The sequence below is a fragment of the Muntiacus reevesi genome, chromosome 10 (assembly GCF_963930625.1).
Source record: "Muntiacus reevesi chromosome 10, mMunRee1.1, whole genome shotgun sequence".
Taxonomy (NCBI): Eukaryota; Metazoa; Chordata; class Mammalia; order Artiodactyla; family Cervidae; genus Muntiacus; species Muntiacus reevesi.
Window position 1 is genome coordinate 16,112,749 of NC_089258.1, and position 18,780 is coordinate 16,131,528.

An 18,780-nucleotide genomic window follows, 5' to 3' on the forward strand; every position below is an offset into this window, starting at 1 on the left:
CTCTCTTTCTTCCTACTGGACTTCCAACCCAGCCTCCTCAGGTTCCAATACTACGCTCAGTTTCCCAGTGTTCTGTATTTCGTGTCCAGTCTTCCGGGCAATCGCGATGACCGCGTCCCCTGCCTCTAAGTCCGCAAAAGATCCCAAACTAAAATTCCCTAATTCATACAGAAGAGGGTCATCACCTTATCTCCTGGATACGGTCGGCGGAAATGAGGAAGGGGAAGAAATACAAAGAGGCTCCCTCTTCAAGTGCTCGGGGAACCGCCTCTTCCGTGACTGGGGCTCCAAGCCGCCTCCAGGTCGGGGTGGGTAGCTGCGCCCTTGGGCTTCGAGAGGGATTTCCGCTCTCTTGAAGCGTAAGGACTGCTGGAGGACAGCTGTGGAAAAGTGCGCAGGGTTGGCAACGAACCGGAGACACTTGCGTGACCGAGTTATAGGCGCGGGAATTGTGCGTCGTTCCCTTGCCTCCCCCGCCGAGTTCCGGAATGGTTCGCTCCAGGAGCGCGCGAGGCTTCAAGAGCCAGACCTGGCGAGCCCAAGTCAGGCGGCTTCACGTCCCCACAGCTCCATGGATTCCCAGCGGGCAAAGGCCCGCGCCTTGGAAGCCGAGATCACTGCCTTGAGGCGGGCGTGCATAGAGACACAGGAGCCCGGGGATGACGACTCTCAAGTTCGGTACGTGGCATTCCTCACACCTGGTGAGGCGGGTGACGATCTCTTTACTAGAGGCGCCCCGGACCTCCCCACAAACTTTTCCGGAGCACTTTACGTGGGCTGGAACTCATCTGTCTGTAACAAAAGGGGTGCAAGTGATAAGCCCACGCATGGGCTCCGTTGTAAACATATTACTATATATTAATTGATTAAACCGCAGTCATTTCATTTTAAAATATTCTCTTCCTCTTACTAGTAACAATCAGGGTGAAAGTCTTGGTTATCTCCTTAGTAATCTTCCCTTTACTGATGATGAGCAGTATCTAGTTGTTCTTCAGTCGCTCAGTCCTGTCCGACTCTTTGCGACGGCATGGACTGCAGCACGCCAGGCTTTCCTGTCCTTCACCAACTCCTGGAGTTGGTTCATACTCATGTCCACTGAGTCAGTGATGCCATCCAATCATCTCGTCCTGTGTCGTCCCCTTCTCCTGCCTTCAGTCTTTCCCAGCATCACGGTATTTTCTAATGAGTCAGCCTTCTCATCAGGTGGCTAAAGTATTGGAGCTTCAGCCTCAGCATCAGTCCCTCCAATGAATGTTAAGGGTTGATTTCCTTTAGGATCGACTGGTTTGATCTCCTTACAGTCCAAGGGAGTCTCAAGAGTCTTCTCCAGCACCACAATTCAAAGACATCAGTTCTTCAGCGCTCAGCCTTTTTTATTGTCCAACTCTCACATCCATACATGACTCCTGGAAAAAACATAGCTTTGACTATATGGACCTTTGTAAGCAAAGTAATGTCTTTGTCTTTTAATATTTTGTCAAGGTTTGTCATAGCTTTTCTTCCAAGGAGCAAATGTCTTTTAATTGCATGGCTACAGTCACTGTGCACAGTGATTTTGGAGCCCAAGAAAATAAAGCCTGTTATGGCTTCCACTGTTTCCCTATCTATTTGCCAAGAAGTGATGGGACCGGATGCCAGGACCTTCATTTTCTGAATGTTGAGTTTTAAGCCAGATTTTTCACTCTTCTCTTTCACCTTCATCAAGAGGCTCTTCAGTTCCTCTTCACTTTCTGCTTTAAGGGTGGTGCCCTCTACATATCTGAGGTTATTGATGTTTCTCCTGGCAGTCTTGATTCCAGCTTGTGCTTCATCCCACCTGGCATTTCGCATGATATACTCTGCATATAGGTTAAATAAGCAGGGTGACAATATACAGCCTTGACATACTCCTTTCCCAATGTTGAAAATTGTTGTTTTCAAACAACAGTCTGTTGTTTGATGTCTGATTTTAACTATTGCTTCTTGACCTGTACTGGTTTCTCAGGAGACAGGTAAGGTGGTCTGGTGTTCTCATCTCTTGTGATCCACACAGTCAAAGGCTTTAGTGTAGCCAATCAAGCAGAAATAGATGTTTTTCTGTAATTTTCTTGCTTTGTCTATGATCCAGTAGATGTTGCCAGTTTGATCTCTGGTTCCTCTGCCTTTTCTAAATCCAGCTTGAACATTTGGAAGTTCTCGGTTCACTTACTCTTGAAGCCTGGCTTGGAGAATTTTGAGCATTTCCTGGCTAGTGTGTGAAATAAGTGCAATTGTGTGGTAGTTGGAACATTCTTTGAATTGCCCTTCTTTGGGATTGGAATGAAAACTGACCTTTTCCTGTCCTATGGCCACTGCTGAGTTTTCCATATTTGCTGGCACATTGAGTTCAGCACTTTCACAGCATCATCTTTTGGGATTTGAAATAACTCAATTGAAATTCCATCACCTCCACTAGCTTTGTTCATAGTGATGCTTCCTAAGGCTGACTTGACTTCACACTCCAAGATATATGGCTCTAGGTGACTGATCACACCATCATGATTATCTGGGTCGTGAAGATCTTTTTTGTATAGTTCTTCTGTGTATTCTTGCCACCTTTTCTTAATATCTTCTGCTTCTGTTAGGTCCATACCATTTCTGTCCTTTACTGAGCCCATGTTTGCATGAAATGTTCCCTTGGTATCTCTAATTTTCTTGAAGAGATCTCTAGTCTTTCCCATTCTATTGTTTTCATCTATTTCTTTGCATTGATCACTGAGGAAGGCTTTCTTATCTCTCCTTGCTATTCTTTGGAACTCTGCATTTAGATGGATATATCTTTGCTTTTCTCCTTTGCCTTTAGCTTCTCTTCTCTCAGCTATTTGTAAAAGCTCCTCAGACAACCATTTTGTCTTTTTGCATTTCTTTTTCTTGGGAATGGTTTTGATCATCGCCTCCTGTACAGTATTATGAACCTCCATCTATAGTTTTTCAGGCACTCTGTCTATCAGATCTAATCCCTTGAATCTATTTGTCACTTCCACTCTGTAATTGTAAGGGATTTGCTTCCCTGGTGGCTCAGACGGTAAAGTGTCTGCCTGCAATGCGGGAGACCCAGGTTCGATCCCTGGGTCAGGAAGATCCCCTGGAGAAAGAAATGGCAACCCACTCCAGTACTCTTGCCTGAAAAATTCCATGGACTGAGGAGCCTGGTAGGCTACAGCCCATGGGGTCACAAAGAGTCAGACACAACTGAGCGAATTCACTTCACTTGATTTAGGTGATACTTCAATAGCCTAGTGGTTTTCTCTACTTTTCAATTTAAGTCTGGATTTTGCAATAAGAAGTTCATGATCTGAGCCACAGTCAACTCCCCGTCTTGTTTTTGCTGACTGTATAGAGCTTCTCCATCTTTGGCTGCAAAGAATATTATCAATTTGATTTCAGTACTGACTGACCATCTGGTGATGTCCATGTGTAGAGTCTACTCTTGTGTTGTTGCAAGAGGGTGTTTGCTTGACCAGTGTGTTCTCTTGGCATAACCCTGTTGGCCTTTGCCCTGCTTCATTTTGTTCTCCAAGGCCAAACTTGCCTGTTACTCCAGGTATCTCTTGACTTCCTCCTTTTGCATTCCAGTTCCCTATGATGAAAAGGACATCTTTTTTTGGTGTTAGTTCTAGAAGGTCTTGCAGGTCTTCAAAGAACTGTTCAACTTCAGCTTCTTTAGCATTAGTGATTGGGGCATAGACTTGGATTATTGTTACATTGAATGGTTTGCCTTGGAAATGAACAGAGATCATTCTGTCATTTTTTTGAGATTGCACCTGCGTACTGCATTTCAGACTGTTTTGTTGACTATGAGGGCTACTCTATTTCTTCCAAGGTATTCTTGCCCACAGTAGTAGATATCGTGGTCATCTGAATTGAATTTGGCCATTGCTGTCCATTTAGTTCACTGATTCCTAAATTGTTGATGTTCACTCTTGCCACCTCCTCCTGTTTGACCGCTTCCAATTTACCTTGATTCATTAACCTAACATTCCAGGTTCCTATGCGATATTGTTCTTTACAGCATTAAACTATACTTCCACCACCAGACACATCCACAATTGAGCATTGTTTCAGATTTGGCTCAGCCTTTTTATGTCTTCTGGAGTTATTTCTCTGTTCTCTCGTAGTGTATTGGGCACCTCTTGACCTGGAGAGTTCATCTTTCAGTGTTATATCTTTTTGCCTTTTCATACTGTTCATGAGGTTCTTAAGGCAAGAATGCTGAAGTGGTCTGCCATTCTCTTCTCCAGTGGACTGCATTTTGTCAGAACTCTTCACCATGGCTTGTCCATCTTGGGTGGCCCTACATAGCATGGCTCATAGTTTCACTGAGTTAGACAAGGTTATGATCTATGCGATCAGTCTGTTTAGTCTTCTGTGATTTTGGTTGTTTTTCTCTTTATGACTTACTTCACTCTGTATAACAGGTTCTAGGTTTATCCACCTCACAAGAACTGACTCAAATTTGTTCCCTTCATACTTGAGTAATGTTTCATTGTATATATGTACCACATCTTCTTTATCCATTCATCTGCTAATGGACATCTAGGTTTCTTCCATGTCCTAGCTATTGTAAACAGTGCTGCTCTGAACATTGGGTTGCCTGTCTTTTTCAGTTATGATTTTCTCAAGGTATATACCCAGTAGTAAGATTGCTGGGTCATGATAGTTTTATTCCTAGTTTTTAAAGAATCTCCATACTGTTCTCCATAGTGGCTGTGTCAGTTTACATTCCCACCAACTATGTAAGAGGGTTCCCTTTACTCCACATCCTCTCTAGCATTTATTGCTTGTAGATTTTTTGATGATGGCCATTCTGACTGGTGTGAGGTGATACCTCACCGTAGTTTTGATTTGCAGTTCTCTAACAATTAGTGATGTTGAGCATCTTTTCACATGTTTATTGGCTATCTGTATGTCTTCTTTCAAAAAGTTTGTTTAGGTCTTCTCCCCATTTTTTGATTGGGTTGTTTGTTTTTCTGATACTGAGCTGTTTGAGCTGCTTATATGCTTTTTGGTATTAATCGTGTCAGTTGTTTGCAATTATTTTCTCATATTCTGAGGGTTGTCTTTTAATCTTGTTTATTGTTTCCTTTCCTGTGCAAAAGCTTTTAATTAGATCCCATTTGTTTATTTTTGTTTTTATTTACATTATTTTAGGAGGTGAGTTAAAGAGGATCTTGCTGTGATTTATGTCAAAGAGTATATTTCCTATGTTTTCTTCGAAAAGCTTATAATTTCTGGCCTTACATTTAATTCTTTAATCCATTTTGAGTTTGTTTTTGTGTATGGTCTTAAGAAGTGTTGTAGTTTCATTCTTCTACATGTAGCTGTCCAGTTTTCCTGGCACTAGTTATTGAAGAGGTTGTCTTTTCTCCATTGTATATTCTCGCCTCCTTTGTCAGAGATAAGGTGCCCATAGGTGCTTGGGTTTACCTCTGGACTTTCTGTCTTGTTCCATTGGTCTGTCTTTCTATTTTTGTGCCAGTACTAGACTGTCTTGATGAATGTTGCTTTGTAATATAATCTGAAGTCAGCAGGATTGATTACTGCAGTTCCATTTTACTTTCTGAAGATTTCTTTGGCTATTTGAGGCTTTTTGTGTTTCCATACAAATTGTGAAATTTTTTGTTCTAGTTCTGTGGAAAATAATTTTTTGTTCTATTCTGTTGGTAGTTTGATGGGGATTGCATTGAATCTGTAGATTGCTCTGGGTAGTATAGTCATTTTCACAATATTCATTCTTCCAGTCCAAGAATATGGTGTATCTCTCCATCTATTTGTGTCATCTTTGATTTCTTTCATCAGTGTTTTATAATTTTCTGCATACTGATCTCTTGTCTGTTCAGGTAGACTGATTTCTGGGTATTTTATACTTTTTGTTGCTGTGGTAAATGGGATTGTTTCCTTAATTTGTCTTTCTAATTTTTCATTGTTTGTTTATAGGGATGCTAGGAATTTCTGTGTGTATAAATTTTACATTCTGTGCCTTTACTACTAGCTCTAGTAATTCCAGTTGAACTATTTAAAATCCTGAAAGATGACTCTGTGAAAGTGCTGCACTCAATATGCCAGCCAATATGGAAAACTCAGCAGTGGTCACAGGACAGGAGAAGGTCAGTTTTCATTCTAATCCCAGAGAAGGGCAATTCAAAGCATGTTCAGACTACTGCACAGTTGCATTCATTTCACATGCTAGCAAGGTAATGCTCAAAATCCTTCAAGCTAGGTTTCCATTGTACATGAACCGAGAACATCCAGATGTTCAAGCTGGATTTAGAAAAGGCAGAGCAGCCAAAAATCAAATTGCCAACATTCATTGGATCATAGAGAAAGCAAGAGAATTCCAGAAAAACATCTATCTCTGCTTCATTGACTACACTAAAGCCTTTCACTGTGTGGATCACAAGAAACTAGAAAATTCTTAAAGAGGTGGGAATAATTGAGCACTTTACCTGCCTCCTGAGAAGCCTGTATGTAGGTCAAGAAGCAATAGTTAGAATGGGACATGGGACAACAGACTGGTTCAAACTTGGGAAGTGAATCTGTCAAGGCTGTGTACTGTCACCCTGCTTATTTAATTTCTCTGCAGAGTACATCATGCAAAATGTAGGCTGGATGAAGCAGAAGCTGGAATCGAGATTGCTGGGAGAAATATCAATAACCTCAGATATGCAGATGATACCATCCTTACAAAAAAAGAGAAACTACAGAGCCTCTTGATGAAAGTGAAAAGGCTGGCATAAAATTCAACATTGAAAAAACTAAGATCATGGCATGTGGTCCCATCACTCCATTCCAATAGAAGGGAAAAAAGTGGAAACAGTGACAGACTTTATTTTCTTGGGCTCTACAATCACTGTGGATGGTGACTGCAGCTATGATATTAAAAGGCACTTGCGAAAAAAAAGATAGAAAAGATACTTGCTCCTTGGAAGAAAAGATATGACAGATCTAGACAGCATATTAAAAACTGAGACAGCTGTTTGCCTACAAAGGTTTGCACAGTCAAAGCTGTGATTTTTCCAGTAGTCATATATGGATGTGAGCATTGATCTTAAAGAAGACTGAGCACTGAAGAATCGATGTCTTCAAACTGCAGTGCTGGAGAAGGAAGACTTGAGAGTCCCTTGGACTGCAAGGAGATCAAACCAGTCAATCCTAAAGGAAATAAACTCTGAATATTCATTGGAAAGACTGATGCTGAAGCTCAAGCTTCAATACTTTGGCCGCCTGATGTAAAGAGCCAACTCATTGGAAAAGACCCTGATGCTGGGAAAGATTGAGGGCAGGAGGAGAAGGGGGTGACAGGATGATATGGTTGGAAGGCATCATCAACTCCATGAACATGAATTTGAGCAAACTCTGGGAGATGGTAAAGGACAGGGAACCCTGGTGAGCTGCAGTTTGTGGGGTCTCAGAGTTGGACATGACTGAGCAACTGATCAACATCTAATAATTTCTGGTGGCATCCTTAGAGTTTTCTATGTATAGTGTCATATCATCTGCAAACAGTGAAAGTTTTACTTGTTCTTTTCCAATCTGGACTCCTTTAATTTCTTTTTCTTTCCTGACTGCTGTGACTAGGACTTCCAAAACTGTGTTGAATAGTAGTGGCGAGAGTGGGCACCCCTGTTCCTGATCTTAGAGGAAATGCTTTCAGTTTTTCACCTTTCAGAAAAATGTTTGTTGTGGGTTTGGTGCATATGGCCTTTATGATGTTGAAGTAGTCCTTCTGTGCCTATTTTCTGTAGAATTTTTATCATAAATGGGTGTTTCATTTTTTCAAAAATTTCTTTGCATCTATTGATGTAATCATATGGTTTTTATCTTTCAGTTTGTTAATATGGTGTATCACATTGATTGATCTATTATGTATATTGATGAATTTTTGCATACTCAGGATAAAGCCCTCTTGATCATGCTGTATAATCTTTTAATGTCTTGTTGGATTCTGTTTACTAGACTTTTGTCGAGGGTTTTTGCATCTATGTTCATCAGTAATATTGGCCTATAATTTTCTTGTGGTGTCTTTGTCTGGTTTTGGTACTAGGGTGATGGTAGCCTTGTAGAATGGGTTGGGAAATTTCCTTCCTCTGCAATTTTCTAGAAGGGTTTAAGCAGGATATGTGTTAGCTCTTCTCTAAACCCTTGGTAGAATTAGGTGAGCTTTTTGAATTCATGTCACTCATCAAATAGGGACATTTTTCGCCATTATTTCTTCAAGTAGTCTCTCTTCCCCTTTTCCTCTTTCTTTTCTTACTGGTACTTCCGTGATGCATACATTGGTCCTTATGGTTGTGTCCTCGCTGGTCACTTAGGCTGTGTTCGCGTTTCTTCAGTGTTTTACTTCCTGTTCCTCAGTTTCCGTATCCATTATCTTCTCTTCAAGTTCACCGATGCATGCTTCTCTACTCTTAAATCTGCATTTGAATTCCTCTAGTGAATTTTTCATTTTATTTATTATACTTTTCAGCTCCTGAAATTCTTTTGGTTTCTTTTTGCACATCATTTTCTTAACTTTCTACAGATCTTCCTGTATTTCTTTGAGTACATTTAAGACTTCTATTTTAAAGTTTTTGTCTGATATATCTGCCAGTAAGTCTTTTTAGGGACAGGTTCGTTTGAATATTTTTTTTTCCTTTGAGTGTGCCATACTTTTTTTTTTCTTTTTGTATGCTTTGTAATATTTATTGAACACTAGACATTTTAATTTAATACTGTAGTAACTCTAGAAATCAGATTCTCCCTGCCTTCCCCAATATTTGTACTTTTTTGTTATTGTTTTAACTTTCTTTTTTTGTTATTTGTGCCTTATACTTTATTGAACCATATCATTAAAAAACAGAATGCCTCACAAATTTGTATGTCATCCTTGTGCAGGGGGATTACTAGTATTCTCTGTATTGTTCCAATTTTAGCATTTGTGCCACCAAAGTGAGTACTAATTATGTCTTTTCTGAGCTTTTCCTTCAGTATGTACATCATTTTCTAATTTTCCCCATATATTTAGATGGATTTTTGCATGTCCTAGTCTTTAATGTCTGAAGCCTAAAAAGGTAAGATAAAAATGAGGGTGGGAAACAAAAAGCAGCAGGTCTTTTAATATCCTTAAATTTATCTCAGTCAGAGGGTAGGGGCTTGAAACAAAAACTCCCCACCTCTTTGTCTCCATCTCTGTGACCAGAAGCAGCAATCAGCAGTTGGAGCACATATACCCAGTATTTAGGGGACAGTCCTTTTTGCCCATCCTTGCTCCCCTAAGCTGTATGCAAACTGCTCCCAGAATGTGTGCACAGTGCCCTGCTGTGTTTTTGGAGTAGGCATGGGTAGTTACTACTGTACTAAGAGCTGAAATTGCCCCAAATTTACTGTATTTACATTTAAGCATTCTCTGTGAGGTTGCAAGCATTCAGCAGTCTCCTGAGTTCTAAAAAAGTTATATTAGACAGATTCTGCCTCTGCAGTTGTTGCCTAACTGGGGAGTAGATTCCTGGTTCTTCCAACTTTGCCATCTTCATAGAATCCTAGATCATTGACTTTTAAACTGAAGTCTTTGGGTAGATTTGCTTTGAAAGAAAAAAGGCTTCTTGTGAACACCTAGTTTTGGGCAAAAAATATATGATACTAAGGCAAATATACAAATAATAAACTACAAAACCATAAAACCTATAACCCCAGTTCATTCAAAATAACATCATTAATTGCAATGGACCAATGGTATTTTGTTCAAAATAAATTACTGTTACGAATGAGAATATGCAGGTTATCTTTTTTTCAGTTCAGTCACTCAGTCATGTCTGACACTTTGTGACCCCATGGACTGTGGCACTCTAGGCTTCCCTGTACATCACCAACTGCCAGAGCTTGCTCATACTCAGTGTTCATCAAGTCGGTGATGCCATCCAATCGTCTCATCCTCTGTCATCCCCTTCTCCTCCTGCCTTCAGTCTTCCCAATATCAGGGTCTTTTCCAAGGAGTCAGTTCTTCACATCAAGTGGCCAAAGTATTGGAGCTTCAGCTTCACCATCAGTCCTTCCACTGAATATTAAGCACTGATTTCCTTTAGGATTCACTAGTTGAATCCTTGCAGTTCAAGGGACTTTCAAGAGTTTTCTCCCCACCGCAGTGCAAAAGCATCAGTTCTTCGGCGCTCAGTTTTCTTTATAATCCAACTCTCACATCCATACATGACTACTGAAAAAACCATACCTTTGATTGGACGGACCTTGGTTGGCAAAGTAATGTCTCTGCTTTTTAATATGCTATCTAGGTTGGTCATAGTTTTTCTTCCAAGGAGTAAGCGTCTTTTAATTTCATGGCTGCAGTTACCATCTGCAGTGATTTTGGAGCCCAAAAAAATAAAGTCTCTCATTGTTTCCATTGTTTCCCCATCTGCTTGCCATGAAATGATCGGACTGGATACCATGATCTTAGTTTTTTGAATGTAGAGTTTTCAGCCAACTATTTCACTGTCCTCTTTCACTTTCATCAAGAGGCTCTTTAGTTGTGCTTCACTTTCTGCCATAAGGGTGGTGTCATCTGTGTATCTGAGGTTATTGATATTTCTCCCAGCAATCTTGATTCCTGCTTGTGCTTCATTGAACCCAGCATTTTGCATGATGTACTCTGAATATAAGTTAAATAAGCAGGGTGACAATACACAGCCTTGATGTACTCCTTTCCCAATTTTGAAACAGTCTGTTGTTCCCTGTCGGGTTCTAACTGTTGCTCCATGACCTGCACCGATTTCTCAGGAGGCAGGTAAGGTGGTCTGGTATTCCCCATCTCTTGAAGGATTTTCCAAAGTTTGTTGTGATCTGCACAGTCAAAGGCTTTGGTGCAATCAATAAGGCCAAAGTAGATGTTTTTCTGGAACTCTCTTACTTTTTCAATGATCCAGCGGAGGTTGACACTTTGATTTCTGGTTCCTCTGTCTTTTCTAAGTCCAGCTTGAACATTTGGAAGTTCACTGTTCATGTACTGTTGAAGCCTGGCTTGGAGAATTTTGAGCATTACTTTGCTAGCATGTGAGATGAATGCAATTGTGCGGTAGTTTGAGCATTCTTTGGCATTGCCTTTCTTTGGGATTGGAATGAAAACTGACCTTTTGCAGTCCTGTGGCCACTGCTGAGTTTCCAAATTTGCTAATATATTGAGTGCAGTGCTTTCACAGTATCATCTCTTAGGATTTGAAATAGCTCAACTGGAATTCCATCATCTCCTCTAGCTTTGTTGGTAGTGATGCTTCCTGACGCCCACTTGATTTCTTGTTCCAGGATATCTGGCTCAAGGTGAGTGATCACACCATTGTAATTTTCTGGGTCGTGAAGATATTTTTTGTATAGTTCTTTTCTTTATTCTTGCCACCTCTTCTTAATATCTTCTGCTTCTGTTAGGTCCATATCATTTCTGTTAGATCTTTTATTGTGCCCATGTTTGTATGAAATGTTTCCTTGGTATCTCTAATTTTCTTAAAGAGATCTCTAGTCTTTCCCATTCTATTATTTTCCTCTATTTCTTTGCATTGATCACTGAAGAAGACTTTCTTATCTCTCCTTGCTATTCTTTGGAACTCTGCATTTAGATGGATATATCTTTGCTTTTCTCCTTTGCCTTTAGCTCCTCTTCTTTTCTCAGCTACTTATAAGGCCTCCTCAGACAACCATTTTGCCTTTTTGCATTTCTCTTTCTTGGGTATGGACTTGATCACTGCCCTCTGTACAATGTCATGAACCTCCATCCATAGCTTTCAGACCTTCCGTCTATCAGATCTAATCCCTTGAATCTATTTGTCACTTCCACTGTATAATTGTAGGGGATTTGATTTTGGTCATACCTGAATGGTCTAGTGGTTTTCCCTACTTTCTTCAATTTAAGTCTGACTTTTTCAATAAGTAATTATGATCTGATCTATAGTCAACTCCTGGTCTTGTTTTTGCTGACTGTATAGAGCTTCTCCATCTTCGGCTGCAAATAATATAATCAATCTGATTTCGGTATTGACCATCTGGTGATGTCCATGTGTAGTCTACTCGTGTCGTTGAAAAAATGTGTTGAGAACCAGTGTGTTTTCTTGGCAAAACTCTGTTAGCCTTTGCCCTACTTCATTTTGTATTCCAAGGCCAAATTTACTTGTTACACCAGGTTTCTCTTGACTTCCTCCTTTTGCATTCCAGTCCCTGTTGATGAAAAGGACATCTTTTTTGAGTGTTCATTCTAGAAGGTCTAGAAGGTCTTGTAGATCTTCATAGAGTTCAACTTGAGCTTCTTCAGCATTACTGGTTGGGGCATAGAGTTGGATTACTGCGATTTTCAATGTGGTATCTTTTTTTTTCTCCTGGCAATATATATATAACATAAAAGTTGCCATTTGAACCCTTTTAAAGTATATAGTTTAGTTCATAGTATTATACAATCATCCATCTATAAAATGATTTCACTGTACCGAAGAGAAACTTTGTACCCTTTAACCAATAACTCCCCAGTTTTCCCTTTCTCAGCCACATCTTCTTTCTGGAGTTCTGCATGTCTGTCCTTTAGTGTGATTACTTAGTTCTCTTTATCAATTTTCATTCATAGTTTGCTGTGACGTTGTTTAGTATTCACTTGGAAGGAACTTATGTATATGCAGATTACCTCTTTTCTTTTTTCATTAGCTTTATCTATTTAATTTTTAGAAATCAAACCATGATAGTAAATACACAAGAGAATCAGCTCAGTTCAGTTGCTCAGTCATGTCTGACTCTTTGTGACCCCATGGACTGCAGCACACCAGGCTTCCTTGTCCATCACCAACTCCTGGAGCTTACTCAAACTCATGTCCATCGAGTCGGTGATACCATCCAACCATCTCATCCTCTGTCGTCCCCTTCTCCTCCTGCCTTCAGTCTTTCCCAACATCAGGGTCTTTTCAAATGTATCAGTTCTTTGCATCAGATGGCCGAAGTATTGGAGTTTCAGCTTCAGGATCGATCCTTCCAATGAATATTCAGGACTGATTTCCTTTAGGATGGACTGGTTGGATCACTTCGCTGTCCAAGAGACTCTCAAGAGTCTTCTCCTTCACCGCAGTTCAAAAGCATCAATTCTTCGGCACTTAGCTTTCTTTGTAGTCCAGTTCTCACATCCATACATGACTACTGGAAAAACCATAGCTTTAACTAGACGGATCTTTTTTGCAAAGTAATGTCTCTGCTTTTTAATATGCTGTCTAGGTTGGTCATAGCTTTTCTTGCAAGGAGCAAGCGTCTTTTAATTTCATGACTGAGGTCGCCATCTGCAGTGGTTTTTGAGCCCAGAAAAATAAAGTCTCTCACTGTTTCCATTATTCCCATTCTATTATTTTCCTCTGTTTCTTTGCACTGATCACTGAGGAAAGCTTTCTTATCTCTTCTTGCTTTTCTTTGGATCTCTGCATTCAAATGAGTATATCTTTCCTTTTCTCCTTTGCCTTTCACTTCTCTTCTTTTCTCGGCTATTTGTAAGGCCTCCTCAGACAACCATTTTGCCTTTTTGCATTTCTTTTTCTTGCAGATGGTCTTGATCACTCCCTCCTGTACAGTGTCATGAACCTCTGTCCATAGTTCTTCAAGGACTCTGTCTATCAGATCTAATCTCTTGAGTCTATTTGTCACTTCCACTGTATAATCATAAGGGATTTGATTTAGGTCATACCTGAATCGTCTAGTGGTTTTCCTTGCTTTTTTCAATTTAAGTCTGAATTTGGCAATAGGAGTTCATGATCTGAGTCACAGTCAGTCCTGGTCTTAATTTTGCTGACTGTGTAGAGCTTTTCCATCCTTGGCTGCAAAGAATATAATCAGTCTGATTTTAGTATTGACCGTCTGGTGATGTCCATGTGTAGAGTCTTGTCTTATGTTGTTGGACAAGGGTGTTTGCTATGACCAGTGCGTTCTCTTGGCAAAACTCTGTTAGAAGCTAAAAAGAACTAAAGAACCTCTTGATGAAAGTGAAAGAGTGAAAAAGTTGGCTTAAAACTCAACATTCAGAAAAGTAAGATCATGACATCCAGTCCCATGACTTCATGGCAGATAGATGGGGAAACAATGGAAAAAAAAGAGAGTATTCACTCTCAAATGACATAGTGCTATTTTCCCTCAGAAAAGAAGAGAAACCAAAGGCAGAGAAGAAAGAGAAAGATATACCCAACTTAATGCAGCGTTCTAGAGAATAGTAAGGAGAGATAAGAAAGCCTTCTTAGGTGAACAATGCAAAGAAATAGAGGAAAACAATAGAATAGGAAAGCTAGAGCTCTCCAAGAAAATTGAAGATACCAAGGGAACATTTCATGCAAAGGTGGGCCCCTTGAGCCAGACATCCTGGAATGTGAAGTCAACGGGTCCTTAGGAAACATTACAATGAACAAAACTAGTGGAGATGCTGGAATTCCAACTGAGCTATTTCAAATCCTATAAGTATGCTGTTAAAGTGCTGCATTCAGCATGCCATCAAATTTGGAAAACTCAACAGTGGCACAGGACTGGTAAAAGTCAGTTTTCTTTCCAATCCGAAAGAAACACAATGCCAAAGAATGTTCAATTATGCTCATTTCGCATACTAGCAAAGTGAAAGTCACTCAGTTGTCCCAACTCTTTGCAACCCCCATGCACTGTAGCCTGCCAGTATCCTCTGTCCATGGGATTCTCCAGAGAAGAATACTGAAGTGGGTAGCCATGCTCTTCTCTAGATTGATTGCATAAAAGGATCATTAACCTAAATTTCTGGTTAACTTCTCCAGGCCACATACTAGAGTAGTAACCATTCCCTTCTCCAGGAGATCTTCCTAATCCAAGGATCCAACCTAGGTCTCCTGTGTTGCTGGTGGATTCTTTTCCATCTGAGCCACCAGGGAAGCCCAAGAATACTGCAGTGGGTAGCCTATCTGTTCTCGAAGGGATCTTCCCAACCCAGGAATCAAATCAGAGTCTTCTGCATTGCAGGCAGATTCTTTACCAGCTGAGCTACCGCGGAAGCCCACATGCTAGCAAGGTAATGCTCAAAATCCTTCAAGCTAGGCTTCAGCAGTATGTGAACTGAGAACTTCCCGACATACTGGCTGAGTTTAGAAAAGGCAGAGGAACCACTGATCAAATTGCCAACATTCATTGGATCATAGAAAAAGCAAGAGAATTCCAGAAAAACAGCTACTTCTATTGCCAATACACATAGACGTTACGCAGGTTTGATCCCTGGGTGAGGAAGATCCCTTGGAGAAGGGTATGACAACACACTCCAGTATTCTTGCCTGGATACTTCCATGGGCAGAGGAGCCTGGTGGTCTACAGTCCATAAGGTTGCAAAGAGTCAGACAGGACTGAAGCAACATAGGACTGGAGTACTCTGCTTCACTAACTACACTAAAACCTTTGACTGTGTGGATCACAAGTAACTGGAAAAATTTTAATGAGTTGGAAATACCAGACCACCTTTACCTGCCTCCTCAGAAATCTGTATGTAGGTCAAGAAGCAACAGTTTGAACCAGACATGGAACAACAGACTCTTTCAGAATTGGGAAAGGAGTCCATCAAGGATGTGTATTGTTGCCCTGCTAATTTAACTTATATGCAGAGTACATCATGCAAAGTGCCGGTCTAGATGAAACACAAGCTAGAATCAAGATTGCTGGGAGAAATATCAGTAACCTCAGATATGCAGATGATACCACCCTTATGATAGAAAGCGAAGAGGAACTGAATAGCCTCTTGATGAAAGTGAAAGAGGAGAATGAAAAAGCTGATTTAAAACTCAGCATTCTAAGAATGAAGATCCTGGCTTCTGGTCCCATCACTTCATGGCAAATAGATGGGGGAAACAATGAAAACTGCGAGAAACTTTATTTTCTTGGGCTCCAAAAGCACTGTGAACATTTACTGCAATCATGAAACTGAAAGAGGCTTGTTCCTTGGAAGAAAAGATGTGACTAACCTAGACAGCATGGTTTAAAGCAGAGACATTACCTAAATCAGTCCTTAATATTTATTGGAAGGACAAATTTCTTTTTATCTTGGGCTCCAAAATCATTACAACAGATGGGGAAGAAGTGCAAACAGTGACAAGTTTTATTTTTTCTTGGACTCCAAAATCACTGTGAATGGTACTTGCAGCCATGAAATTAAAAGATGGTTGCTCTTACATAAATCATAGCAAGATCTTTTATGACCCACCTCCTAGAATAGTGGGAATAAAAGCAAAAATATATAACTGGTACCTAATTAAACTTAAAAGCTTCTGCACAGCAAAGGAAACTATAAACAAGGTAAAAAGACAGCCCTCAGAATGGAAGAAAATAATATGAAACAACCAACAAAGAATTAATTTCCAAAATATACAGGGAGCTCATACAACTCAATAGCAGAAAAACAAACAACCCAATCAAAGAGTGGGTAAAAGACCTAAACAGGCATTTCTCTGAAAAAGACATACAGATGGCTAATAAACATATGAAGAGGTGCTCAGTATCACTCATTATTAGAGAAATGCAAATCAAAACTACAATGAGATATTAGTTCACCCCAACACTGGAAAAGACCTTGATGCTGGAAAAGATTGAGGGCAGAAGGAGAAGAGTGTGTTAGAGGATGACATCACCATCTCAATGGCCATTAGTTTGAGCAAACTCTGGGAGATAGTGAAGGACAGGGAAACCTATTGTACTACAGTCCTTTGGGTCACAGAGAGTCGGACATAACTGAGCAACTGAACAATATCAAGTTCAATCTACCTTGCAGATAGAAGAGAGATGATTGAAAGTCTGATTTACAAGTACTGGCCTAAAAGAGCTGAGATTAATCATCAAGCATTTTTCTAGAATGAGAGGATGCATATTTCGAAGAGCAGAGGCAAGATTGTCAGGATTTTCTTCTGACATTGGAGACAACATGCATGAACAATGAGAGACCCAAGATGTAAAGTGAGAATCAGGATAATCATGCCCTAGAAGGCAAGGAAAGTATGTTGTAAGACAGTGGAAATCAACAGTGTAGAAATGTGGCTGAGACCCTGATGACAATAAAGGATTAAAAAAAATAAAATACAATTTAACTCAATTATTTGCTGAAATTTTACTCTTTTTCAAGGAAAATAGAGCTATATATTCTCAATGAAGAATATCTGATTACAGTGTTGTTTACAGATCATGCTGTTTGTATTTCCTCTGTAATTTTCCTCTCCCCATACTCTTCAATGTCCCAAGAATATCTTTCTAAGTATAAAATGCCCTATGATACTCCACTTCTTTTAGAAGCTAAAGATTTATTTTGTTTTTAATTTCATCATATCTTTTTAAATAGTTTGAAATGTCCTGGGATAGCAGATACTTAGGTTAGAACACTTAAAATATTCCAACCTAAATAGACATTTTAATTCTGCAAAGTATTCCTATTATAATTTATTTTATCATTTCAGTTCAGTCACTCAGTTGTGGCCGACTCTTTGTGATCTCATGGACTGCAGCACTCCAGGCTTCCCTGTCATCATCAACCATCTAATGATGCCATCTAACCATCTCATCCTCTGTCATCCCCTTCTCCTCCCGCCCTCAATCTCTCCCAGCATTAGGGTCTTTTCCAATGTGTCAGGTCTTTGCATCCAGTGGCCAAAGTATTGGCATTTCAGCTTCAGCATCAGTCCTTCCAGTGAATATTTAGGACTGATTTCCTTCAGGGTGGACTGGATGGGTCTCCTTGCAGTCCAAAGGACTCTCAAGAGTCTTCTCCAGCACCACAATTTGATAGCATCAGTTCTAAGCCTTCTTTATGATCCCACTCTCGCATCCATACATGACTACTGGACAAACCATAGCTTTGACTAGATGAACCTTTGTTGGCAAAGTAATGTCTCTGCTTTTTAATATGCTGTCTAGGTTGGTCATAGTTTTTCTTCCAGGGAGCAAGCATCTTTTAATTTCATGGCTGCAGCCACTGTGCACAGTGATTTTGGAGCCCAAGAAAATAAAGTCTCTCACCATTTTCAATGTTTCCCCATCTCTTTGCTATGAAGTGATGAGACCAGATGCCATGATCTTAGTTTATTTTATAGGTTTTTTAAAAAATATCTTTTAGTTTATTTTGTAGATTTTTTCTAATATGTAGAAATATGGTATTATAACTTGGGTCAGTTCAGTTCAGTCGCTCAGTTGTGTCCAACTCTTTGCAACCCCATGAACTGCAGCACACCAGGCCTCCCTGTCCCTCACCAACTCCCGGAGTTTACCTAAACTCATGTCCCTTGAGTCGGTGATGCCATCCAACCATCTCATCCTCTGTTGTCCCCTTCTCCTCCTGCCCTTAATCTTTCCTAGCATCAGGGCCTTTTCCAATAAGTCAGCTCTTCTCATCAGGTAGCCAAAGTATTGGAGTTTCAGCTTCAACATCAGTCCTTCCAATGAATACCCAGGACTGATCTCCTTTAGGATGGAATGGTTGGATCTCCTTGCAGTCCAAGGGACTCTCAAGAGTCTTCTTCAGCACCACAGTTGAAAAGCATCAATTGTTCTGCACTCAACTTTCTTTATACTCCAACCCTGACATCCATACATGACCACTGGAAAAACCATAGCCTTGACTAGACGGACCTTTGTTGGCAATGTGATGTCTCTGCTTTTTAGTATGCTGTCTAGATTGGTCATAACTTTCCTTCCAAGGAGTAAGCGTCTTTTAATTTCAAGGCTGCAGTCACCATCTGCAGTGATTTTGGAGCCCAGAAAAATAAAGTCAGCCACTCTTTCACTGTTTCCTCATCTATTTGC

The 18,780-nt window shown here is 40.2% G+C and overlaps 1 protein-coding gene and 1 non-coding gene across 3 annotated transcripts in view; one reads left to right on the forward strand and one right to left on the reverse strand.

The window, feature by feature from the left end:
- The first annotated feature begins 270 nt into the window (after nucleotides 1-270).
- Nucleotides 271-18,780, forward strand: part of CENPP (centromere protein P) — a 227,883-nt gene continuing 209,373 nt past the window's right edge. The window contains exon 1 of one of the 2 annotated variants that reach the window (XM_065946868.1): nucleotides 271-678. In XM_065946868.1, coding sequence (XP_065802940.1) covers nucleotides 572-678 — 107 coding nt within the window. In that variant the 5' untranslated portion in view covers nucleotides 271-571. The remainder of the gene's footprint in view (nucleotides 679-18,780) is intronic. The other variant, XM_065946869.1, reaches the window with a different exon arrangement.
- On the reverse strand, nucleotides 8,848-8,954 carry LOC136143894 (U6 spliceosomal RNA). The gene has a single exon (XR_010658402.1). It is a non-coding gene; the product is annotated as a U6 spliceosomal RNA (small nuclear RNA).